The 12,053-nt window shown below is 34.2% G+C and overlaps 1 protein-coding gene across 1 annotated transcript; it reads left to right on the top strand.

Moving 5' to 3' along the window:
* The first annotated feature begins 116 nt into the window (after window positions 1–116).
* LOC120349750 (neuroglian-like) lies at window positions 117–9,525 on the top strand. Its single transcript, XM_039420316.1, has 4 exons — window positions 117–346; window positions 3,556–3,659; window positions 6,858–6,973; window positions 9,397–9,525. The coding sequence occupies exons 1-3, from the start codon at window positions 117–119 to the stop codon at window positions 6,956–6,958; spliced, it is 435 nt and encodes a 144-aa protein (XP_039276250.1). The 3' UTR covers window positions 6,959–6,973; window positions 9,397–9,525.
* Window positions 9,526–12,053: the final 2,528 nt, after the last annotated feature.

The raw sequence follows: 12,053 nt of genomic DNA, 5'->3' as shown, positions 1-12,053 counted from the left end.
ATTTTCCCTATTGTATCACCATAAATGATACAGTATCATCCAATTTTGATATATTTTCTCTTTGATTCTAGTTAGTATTCAATCAACCCATTGTGAAATGTAAATTCTTATGTTGGATGTTGTTTGTGTTTGTAGACGGGCCAATAATCCAGCCGAAAGAGAACGTGGCAACAGCGGGCTGGTTCATAGGCATGATGTTGGCAATCGCCTTCCTGCTGCTGGTGCTGATCCTGGTGTGCATAGTGAAGCGCAACCGCGGAGGCAAGTACGCCGTCCATGAGAGGGAGGCGGCTCACGGTCGTCACGACTACCCCGACGAACCAGGGTTCATGGAGTACTCGCAGCCGTAAGTTCATTCATTCATGCATTCACTCATACATTTATTCATTGATACTAGGGATGTCAATCCCGGGACTGATTTCCAATCCCGGTATTTCGGGATTATCCAATATCAATCCCGAGATTGGCAAAAATCAGTTTAATGCATTTTTAACCAATTGTTCCACCTCAATTACATGTTCAGTAACAGTGTGTGGAGATGAAAAAGGGCCCATTAAAGAGGGAGAGGCTATTATTAAAATGAAAAAAAAAATAATTGGAATATTAAAATTTAACATTCTATTTCTATAAATGTTTTCAAGATTATAGGAGTAACTAACTGTTTTATTCCACGTCCTACCTTAAATTTGCTGTATCCTAGATGATAGTGAGAACTGAGGAAAGCAAGATAACTCATCAGAGTCTTTTTTTATGTAAAACAAAAGCATTTCTATCCTACATCAGGACGGGATAGAGCTCACACTTTAATTACGTCAAATACTGTAAAGTTAATAATATTAATAATAAAATAGAATACTTTTTGTAAGACCGTGACGCCATACCGACCAAACAACGCGAAAGCTGAACCACTACACTACTAAATTAAATTTCGTAGAGCCAACTATAATATTTACTTCAACTAGATATTCTACTTATAATAGAGAAAGAGAAGAGGAGAGGAATAATTAGACAGAGAGTGAATCGTAGTGCATTTTTAATTCTGATTTCTGAAGTCTTTTCAAAGTTCGGAATGCATTTCAAGGAAATGCCATTAGCACTATTGCAAATATTACGCCGTCTAGACTGGTAATTGTGGTGCTGTGTAAACAGAAACAAACGTAGAGGCATAACAACCATTCTGCCAATTATGCGAATTCTATTAAGCCAGTAAAGAGTACAGTATACAATCATTATTATGTATAGGCTATGCAACTGTAGGCTGTGCCTATAAAATAAATTAGTCAAACATTTAGAACAATAAATTAGTTATAGAAACTCATATTCATCGCCGTAAATAAATTCCATAGCCTATTGAATTGTTTTTGGAAAAATATGATTCACAATTTCAGGTTTACAATCCCGAAAATCCCGGGATTGACGCTGAAAAATCACGGGATTGTTAGGTATCAAAAATGGACCGGGATCCCGGGATTGACATCCCTAATTGATACATACTTATATGAGTGCTACAGGCATAGCACAAATGCACTAAGATTACATAAGTTAGAATGTAAGATAAAAGATCGGGGGACCGAGCTTAGCTCTAGCATAGCAAAATTTATTACGAAAGAGGAAATTATAATGATATTCATAGTTTATACAGAAAGGTTCTATTTAATCACAGTGAATTGAGATAAATTCCCATTGGAATGCAAAAATCTCTCACAAAGGCCCAGTTGCACAAAAGCTGGTTAAATTTTAATCCTGTTAATTTGATGTGAACCAAATAAGAGAAAGCCATTTTAAAAAGACGGCTTCTCTATTGGTTCTTCTGGAATTCATCAGGATTAAAATTAAACCGGCACTAAGTACCTGACTGAATGATTGCAATAGTTAAACAGCTGCGTCATAATTTTGCCTCAATCCCAGACACTTGCACTTGCTCACTCACTTCCATTATCGACAGACGAAGAAATTATAAGCTGTTTTTCCAAGGATGGATAGGTATTATCCTTCTAATGACCTTCAGCGAGTTTTCCCAGGGATGAGACCTAGTGCAATCGAATTTTTATATTATAAAGCTACTATGTTCCAAATTTCGTGAGAATCGTTTAGAGCCGTTTTTGAGAACCGGTGACATACAGATATATAAACAAAAATTGCTCGTTTAATAGTATAGGATATATATAGGATAATACAACTAACACAAAATATTATCATTAGAATACAATTAAGAAAAGCTGGTCTACAAAAAAAAGAATTGAAAGAAAAAGGTAAAATAAGAGTAGAGTCATTCATTCATTCATCCAATCAGTGTTGATATGATAACAGTGTGCATCGATTAGAGGCTCTACATTGAATATTGTAAAATACTTCCTAGAATTTGATCGGTTTCTCTTTTTTCTGACTACTTTTAACAATTGGAAAAAGAATTTCAATTATTTCTGAGAAACTTTCCCGCTTTTACCACCCACTTTTTTTTAAACAAAAACGTTTCTAGCTTGTAGAAAATTTTATGTTTGCTTTTCGAAATGACTTGACATTGAGTGATGAACATGATAAATAATTGAAAAATAACTAAAGATCGAATAAAATAGATCAAGACACAAATAGAAAGGAGACATTCTCCTCATTATTTTGTTGTAAAATTCTTATTTATCACGACACCCCATGATTCTGAGAGAAGTGATGTTTAAAAGAGAAACATATATTCTCGCGATCCTCTGAATTTTATAAAAAAATGAATTTAATTTTAAACCTACAACCCTGAAACTTTTTCAGCGCTACTGGAATATCGGGGAATATTCTACATACAATTTTGTGGTTAAATCAGAAATTTGAGAAAGTTTATAGAACGTTTTTCAGACTACAATGGGATGATTCATACTAAAGTGGGAGAGAAATTACTTTTAACACGGCTCTTTCTCGAAGACGGAGAGGTCCGATGCTCTATCCTCCACTAATCACTCCCACTACCTAGCAGCATTCTCCTTCTTGTGTCTGTGTGAGAGCTTTGCAACGCGACGCACCAACACTCCCCTTCCAGCTATTGCTGGCAATGTTCCAAGTCATATACTGGTCAGCAGGTATAATATTGTTTTCAACACAAGAGCATGAAGCAAAATGACACGGCGCATCCAATTGTGCGCAGGATGTCTGTCTGTGTCTACGCTACAAACTGTGGAGGGAGAAATGAGTTTCTCCTCTTCATGTTAAAAGTAATATATCTCAGACTTTAGCTTGGCCGAGATGGGTGGGAATAGTCCAATTAGAACTTATGGGAATTATATGTTCACAGTCGCTGTTGTGTGAGAATCCATCTTTATTTAAACATCCGTCTACGTTGAGCGTAGTTTGAAACTGCTTTGCTCGTCTGCCCCAAAATCAAAACTAACGCATTGCACTGTATTCATACAGTAGTTGCAGTAGCAGAAGCAACTATATCTGCAATAGCCGTTGAATAATGAAGTCCTTTTTGATAAAGTACTATCGATTTCAATTTTGATTTTCGTTAACTATTTATTACCACTGCTCTGTATTGAAAGTTATTCAACATGTTTTTAAAATTGTTTGCAGTTTGGACAACAAGTCGCACGGACGTGGGTCGATGAGTAGTGACCCGAAGGCAGCTCCAGAGAGCGACACTGACTCGATGGCCGAGTACGGTGAAGGAGACACAGGTAATTCAGTCATTCCACTCTATAAACTCCCTCATTCACTTTTGAGACATATTTATGCTGAATATTATAAACCCTATATGTACGTTTGATTCATTAGTTTGTCTATAATGTTGTTGTTTGTGTGTTTTATTACTGAACTGGGCCTGAAAAAAGCATAAGCATATATATATACAGGGTTATCATAAAAGAATGGTGCGGTTTTGAACATTGTTTAAAGAAAAACCAAATTACTTGCAGTTAATGTTTTTTATTCACCTAATTTGTCGTCTGAAACAGTTTTTTTACATGATTAATAACTTTCAATAAGTGCGCCCTTAGTCGCTCGACAAATGTCCAAACGATAATAAATTTCTCTCTTAACATTCGATAACATTTCTTCGATTATGGTTGTCATTGGTTCTTTAATCCTGTTTTAAAGTGGTTCAGTTCGCGATCTCTTGTGAATAAACAATGTTTTTGATGTAAATTTACAAGAAAAAATCTACCTAAACCACTTAAAAACAGGATTAATGAAGCAATGACAACCATAACCAATGAAATGTTAGCGAATGTTTGGAGAGAAATTGATTATCGTTTGGATATTTTGTCGAACGACTAAAGGCGCACATATTTAAATTTATCAATTATGTAAAAAACTGCCTGAGACGACAAATTAGATGAATAAACAACATCAACTGTAAGTAATTTGGTTTTTCTTTAAACCATGTTCGAAACCGCACCATTCTTTTATGATAAATCTGTATATATATATATATATATATATATATATCCACTTTTAATTTTGTTTTTTTTCTAAGTTTGTTTTTGATTTTGTAAGTCCTTTTTGATTTTTTAAGTTTGTTTTTGTTTTGTAAGTTTGTTTTTTATGTTGTAAATTTAATTTTTCAAGGTCTCTTCACACTTGACTACGTTACGCTGAATACCTCCCAATTTTAAATCCACCAGCGTAGCGTAGCTTTCAATTTTTGGGAGATAGGACATCTACGTGTTCCGAAAACGTATTGAGGAGCGTAACTAAGTGTGAAGAGACTCTTGAAAAGTCGCTAGACGGTCAATGTTATTGTACAATATAGTATCATATAGTACCATGGTTTAGGACGTTTATGTTCCAAATTTCCCTTTTCACTCAAGCTGATAGTCTACGTAGCTATTTTCGTGAAGCCATGTGACGCTGGTAGTCTCTCATACTGTGCCGTTTTTAAACTCTCACCCGGCCAAAACATTAATAATTGACAGTAGTCGACAGTAATTGACTTGAGATTTGGCACTGCTTGAAATTTGGCACTTGAACGACCTTACCATGGGATATCTTCTTATGCCATCTTTTCCCTATTATAGTACCTACTAATTATATCATCAGGCCCCGTTTATATGACCTATATATTCTAGCTGCGTGGCCTTATGTCATATGGAGGTATTGGTATTGTACAATAATATTGAATGTCCAGGGACCGCTTTAGTTGCAATATTGTTTTCAAAATTGATGAAATATCATTTGAAAATATTTTGTCATTCAATTATCCGCTATGAGAGTTTCAAAAGCACGTCTTGTAAACCTTTATAAACCTTTTATTTGTGGAGATTAATATCAATTTTCATTAATTTTTATCATTTCAAACATTGTTAACTCATTAAACCGCTGTTATTTATGGGCCAGTTGTTAACTAATGGCTCTGTTAGCTATGGGTGACTTTATGTAGCGACTCTCCAACCGGGCATTAGAGTATGAAAATCACTACTTGAAAGCCCACTCTCGTTTTAATCTAAAAATATTGATCCTGATTTCGTTTGAAATCAATATTGATTTTCATATTTCAAAAACTCTATCCCGAGTTTCAAATTCAATTTTATCATCAACAAGTCTGTCATTTTTTTTCTTCATTTGAAGAGGTTTGAATCATCAATTTAATTTTGATCGTTCCTGTTGCAAATTGATAGAAAAGTTTTGTTTAGTTAATAATAGATTTGAAATTTATGGATGACAATAGCAGATCCCACAAAAATCAGTATCGGTGTACGTGTCCGGTTCAGTGAAAATATTATTCCCATGTGTTCTAATAGGACTATTCATTCTCGCTCGGCCGGGCTGTGTAGAAAATAATGTATTTAGAACACATGTGAATTATATCTTCTCTGTGTCGGACATGTTCACTGATGCTGATATGTGAGAATCCAGCTTTACTAGTTCATTTCTAAAAAAAAACCCAAAAACTAGTTTCAACCATCAGCTGACCCAATTGAAACACATAATAAATCCAACCATACATTGTTTAAACGGGTTTAATAGTCAAACCAACTTTGGAGAAAGCGACCCTTAAGCCTATAGTGAGGTCCACGTTATAATGGCAGTGGATAAAGATAGAAGAATAGCGATGCCGATTCTCTCCATTAATTAATATATTTCTACACTGTCAAAAACTTAATTAGCATCTTTGTGGACCTAGAAAAGGATAGTACCACCGGCTTTGTCGAATGATAGACAAGGATAGCAAAACCAAAGCTGATCAAATACTGTCATTATAACGTGGACCTCACTTTAGTTTACACATCGCCAATATTGGCGAGACAGTTGTCTTTGGACAATTGTCTTCACGTGGTTGCGGATTTTCGGAGGCCAGGCCAGTTGAACGAGAAGATGTTTTTCGTGGCCAACTATTGGCACGGCAGTGTTGATAGCTGAACATGGTCGAACGCTCGTCAGGTGTTGTGTCTGTTGTGACTGAACCGACAAAAGCAAGACAGCGCTACTGGCCTACACCGTTCACACGGCGCCAATTGTCGCGACAACTGAGATTCCGAGTGGTGGAGGGGCACGCTGGGCTCAATTGACTGTCCTCAGTCTACTCCCGGAGACAGTTGAATTTCAGACCAATAGGCAGGGCAATTGGCCTGAAGTGTTCAGACGAAGACTCTAATTTCATGCCAGTCAGTTGTCTTCTGACAATATTGTCTTGCCAATTGGCACTGTGTGAACTAGGCATTATTGACTTTTATATTATTCTTTTTTTTAAGTTTTGAGTTTAGTTATTTCATATTGCTCGTTTTTTTATTATAAATTGTAAAAGCGACAAAAGAGATTCTTTCGTTTACATGTTCCAATTATTTTTTCATCTTCATTTCAGTTTTTTATAATTTCATTTTTTGTTTTTCAATTTTATTTTGTTATTTTATGTTGCACGTTTTCATTGTAAATTGCAGAAGGCATGAACGAGGATGGCTCGTTTATTGGTCTGTATGGTAAGCAGCAGAAGAAACAGGGAGAGACATCATCGGGAGGCGGCTTTGCCACTTTGGTCTAGGTCAATATTCATTAGGTAGGAAATACAGCAACAAAGTGCTTAAAATGAAGACTAACCAAACTAACACGCTGGCAATTAACTATAGAATGAAACGATTAACTTTACTAAACGATTAACTAAAAATTGAAACTTCTTATTAATATTAAACTTTGTGATTTGGTCTAGGTTGAGTTGATTCATTAGGTAGGAAATACAGCGTAAAAGTGCTGAGAATGAAGACTAAGACGTTGACAACTAGCTATAGAAAGAAACAACTGTCTTTAATTGAGAAACTTTTTAGTAATATTGGACTTTGAGATTTGGTCTAGGTCAATATTCATTAGATAGGAATATAGCATCAAAATACTTGAAATGAAGACCAACTAAAATAACATGCTTACAACTAACTATACAATGAAACCACTTACTATACTTATGAAACATTTTTTAGTGAGGTCCACGTTATAATGACAGTGGATAAAAATAAGAGAATAGCGATGCCGATTCTCTGCATTAATTAATTATATTTCAACACTGTCAAAAACATAATTGACATCGTTGTGGACCTAGGAAAGGATAGTACCACCGGCTTTGTCGAATAATAGACAAGGATAGCAAAACCAAAGTTGATCAAATACTGTCATTATAACGTGGACCTCACTATACTCATAAATTACACTTTGAGATAGAGTTGATCTGTTGCAAGGTTATTGACTGTAAGAAGTAAATTTGTATGATCTTTGTTGGTGGAGATTCCCTTACGGGAAGGTCCCATTTAGACTGAATATATTATAATTTAAGCCGTCAATGGCCCTCATGACTGTTATATATCAGCCAGAACCGTCAGTTTAACGTGCCCATCCGATGACATGGGAGTTATTTACCGTATACTCTATTAACATTTTATTTCAGCAGGTAACCTGTGCTCCGCAAGGGTTCATTTTAAAACTTGACAAACTGAAAACTCGACGTAATGAAATCTTGAAGAATTGAAAATAAGCCTATAACCATCCTTAGTTAATTAAGAATCTGTATGCAAAATTCAATTTAATCAGTCCAGTAGTTGAGAGGTGATGATAAGTCAAACATATTTTGCCTATCCCGTACGTGTACAAGCCAGCTCTTTCCTTTATTATAGTATAGATTACTCGCGCTTTGTCTATAGTGAGATCCACGTTATAATGGCAGTATTTGATTAACATTGGTGTTGCTTCCTTGTCTATCATTTAACAAAGTAGATAGCGCTATCCTTTTGTAGCTCCAAAACATTGCTAGATCGTTTTTCAACAATGTAGAAGTATAATTGAATAATAAAATTATTTTTAACATGAATTAACAGCTGATATTACATCAGACATACCGGTATCGGCTATCTGGTATAGAAGGCAGTGTCAAGGCAGAGAATCGGCATCGCTATTCTCCTATCTTTCTTCACTGTCATTATAACGTGGAGCTTCACTATATGGATATTTTTCAACATTTTGAATCAATTCCCATTCATTAGCATTTAGCAAATGAAGCTACAACATAGTTTACTATTAGACTACTACTTCTTTGCTAAATAATCTACTATTGTTTGGTTATTCTATCATCGGGAAGCCTCGTGATACGACCAAAGATTTGAAGACATCTTTTTCATTTGTGTTGCTAATATTATGTTTATCAACTTTTTTGTAATCTGCAACTGTTGTATATTTGATCTTTGATCATGATTTTTTTTCAATTATTTTCCTATCCTCGTACGAATTTAAAATATCAGGTTTCCTCTTGAGGGTCAAAGTCTCAAGTTTTATTTGGTCTTGGACCATGAATTTTCTTAATAATTATTTTCCTATCCTACAAATTCCAAATAGCTTTCCTGTTGAGAATCAGGGTCTCAAGTTTTATTTGATCTTGAACCATGAATTTACTCGATTATTTCCCTATTCTACTGATCTTCAATATCAGGTTTCCTTTTGAGGGTCAGGGTCTCAAGTTTTATTTGATCTGGCCATGAATTTTCTCAATTATTTTCCTGTCCTTCAAATTTTCAATATCAGCTTTCCTGTTAAAAGTGAATTCGTATGGCTTTTGTTGGTGGGAAGTCCCTTGCGGGAAGGTCCCACCGCCTGAATATATAATTTAAGCCGTCAATGGGCCTTACGACTGTCATCCTTCAGCCGGGACCGACAGTTTAACGTGCCCATCCGATAACACGGGAGTGATCTGGTTAAAAAAACTTTTGGTATTGAGAGGGTTTGAACCCGGGATCTCTATGCTGCTACGCAGGCACTCTATCCACTAGACCACGGATCACTCCAGCTTTCCTGTTGAGAATCAGGGTCTCAAGTTTTATTTGATCTTGGACCATGAATTTTCTTAATAATTATTTTCCTATCCTACAAATTTTCAATATCAGCTTTCCTGTTATGGATGTATTTTTTTAGTTTCCATATTAACATTTTCTAATCGTTTTTCAGGACGTTTTACCGAAGACGGCTCGTTTATCGGGCAGTACGGACCAAACAACGGTAAAAAGAAACAGGAAGAGCAGCCTTCTCCTTCCGCCATTGCTACCTATGTGTAGTAAACGTTAAAATACCAAAAAACAAAACAATGAATTAACTCTCAGCCAAGCGAACACTCGTTTAGTGCTTCTCCTCCTCAACGATGAAAACATAAGAGAAACGCGCAAGTGCTTATTTATTATCTTCTACTACTTCACACGGCTGTTCGTTGAATGTTTCTCTTTGTTCCTGCTTTCGAATGGAGAAAGGTGAAATGTGCACAAATTCGATCATTTTACGATAGCTTTATTCCTCATAGAACAACTCAGTTTCTACTTATGTTTCAACTAGTTTATTATGCGGGTTCTCAACTAGTTTATAAACTAGGTTTTTTCAACTAGTTGATCAACTAAGTTAATCAACTACTTATTTAAACTAGTTAATCAAATGGGTTTTATAAAATTTCAACTAGTTTGAATTTTCAAGTGTGACTTTTAAGAAAGTAGCTAATTCCCTCTAGTTGAAATTTGTCAAAAACCTGATTTGAAAATCTAGTTTGATCAACTAAATGAAGCACACACACAAATCTGACTAAATAGAGGTAATACCTTGTAGCAATAATAAGTTTTAACCGTTCCGCCCTATTGATTTGTTATGATATTTTATCGTGAATGGTGTTTTACTTGGTTGTTGTTTTTATATGGCAGCTCCTTCGATTGGGTGGGTGTGTGTGCGCGTGAGTCAGCATAAAGACTGATGTTATTTTTATGTTTGACGTAATTTTCTAAGTTTTTTTAACTCTGTTGACGTTTTGTCTACGTAACTAACGTTTTTAACTTATGGTTCCAGTTGTTTTACTATAAGTATTGTTTTCGTTTGTTAATCACCAATAAAAAACGGAATGTGAAAGGAGACAATAGACCTAACATTCACATTTCCTAAATCTAGTTTCATAAATTACATAAAAATAGATTATGTTTTTATATCTACTGGACCATTGAACCTATAGATTTAATCGTAAATTAAATTTAATAAGTATTATTCAACAAATGATTCTTGGTGATTGAACTCATTCATTGACAGCTGTTAAGTCTATTGTAGAGTTAGCGTGTCTGTTCATCACATGCTGTCATCTTCATATGAACTGTACTAATTGCATATTAATATATTATTGCCTTAAAGTATTGATTTCTTAACAAAACATTTTATGTATTTTTTTTTAACTTCCAGTTTTTTACAGTATTTTTTTATTCGACTTGTTGTCTATGTTTTAACTCTGTTCAAGTGTTTTATTAATATCAGTAATTAATTATATTCTATTTTATTGGATAATCTGAACGTATATTTTCCAAGTGTGAGATGATATAATAATATATGTGAAATACTGCCATTACCTAGCATAATCAATCCTAGTAGGCTATTTTACACAAGTGACCATTTTAGAGTGTTGGAGTGAAATAAACAGACGCTCGCACGCACACACACCCGAGTGATTGAATCCTCGTGTAAAATAATGGAAACAGCTTAGCATCACACATTTTTAAGAACTGTGCGTTCGTATGTTACAAATTATTATAAGCATCGTGAAAAGAACATTGTCAAACTGATTTTTATAATAATATAGTAATAATGTAAGATCGTTGTCTATTAGTTAGCTATTAGAAATTTTGAACTGACATTTTCATTTTAACACAATAATTCGCAACGTAGTTTTAATGAAATTAATAATTCATTGTTGTCAGTGCTTAAGTGTTTGTGAAAGTGCTACTACTAACTACGACGCCATCTTGTTTTTCTAAAGAGAGATGAAAATCAGTGGAAAATCTCAAGGAATTGATTTTGGAAAATTTCAAGCGAAATATTGTGGACTAGAGATTCGGCTTTTTATGCGTTTAATTTTGGCACGCTTTCTATTGTGTGATTATGATGATGATGCACATTATGATTATTATTAATATATATTTATTATTAATAGTATTAGTAATATTATTGTTGTTGGGTGTTGAGAATAACGTTGTTTGATTTGGAAACTAGAAATTTGAAAATTTCAAAGTTGGAAATCTGAAATCGAAAGTGTAATCAAACAACAGGTTAAGGCTATGAAATAGGTTGGCTATGAAAGCCTTTTCGGGAAAATAGGATATGGATATGTTATTGTATATTTGTTTACAATCAGTTGATATTGTATCGATAATTGTAAAGTTTTTGTCACAAAAAGACAGAGTAGACAGTCAGAATGCATTCGTTTCAAAAGATCTGAAAAGCAAGTAATAGATTTATGATATTTTCAGTGTTTTTAATTTAAAATAGAACTGAATCTCTGTCTTGCAATCTCATTAATTAATAAGATGCTATCATTTAATTTGTGAATTCATATCTTCAAATCTTATAAATCCAATGAAATGAATTGAATAAAGGCGATCATATAAGACAATAAAATGGAGAAAATTGATAATATATGTACTGATAACTTTTATATTGTTGATCATACTTAAAGTCCTTATCACTTATATCACAAATGGTGATGCTTTTATAATATTTAGTCTTTCGACAGTAGAATAGATTTGATTTCTCCTACATTTATCTCAGTAAATGATATTTAAAATTTATTCTGAACTTTCATATTTATT

This window comes from Nilaparvata lugens, chromosome 2 (assembly GCF_014356525.2).
Source record: "Nilaparvata lugens isolate BPH chromosome 2, ASM1435652v1, whole genome shotgun sequence".
Taxonomy (NCBI): Eukaryota; Metazoa; Arthropoda; class Insecta; order Hemiptera; family Delphacidae; genus Nilaparvata; species Nilaparvata lugens.
This window is presented reverse-complemented; position numbering and strand designations above follow the sequence as displayed.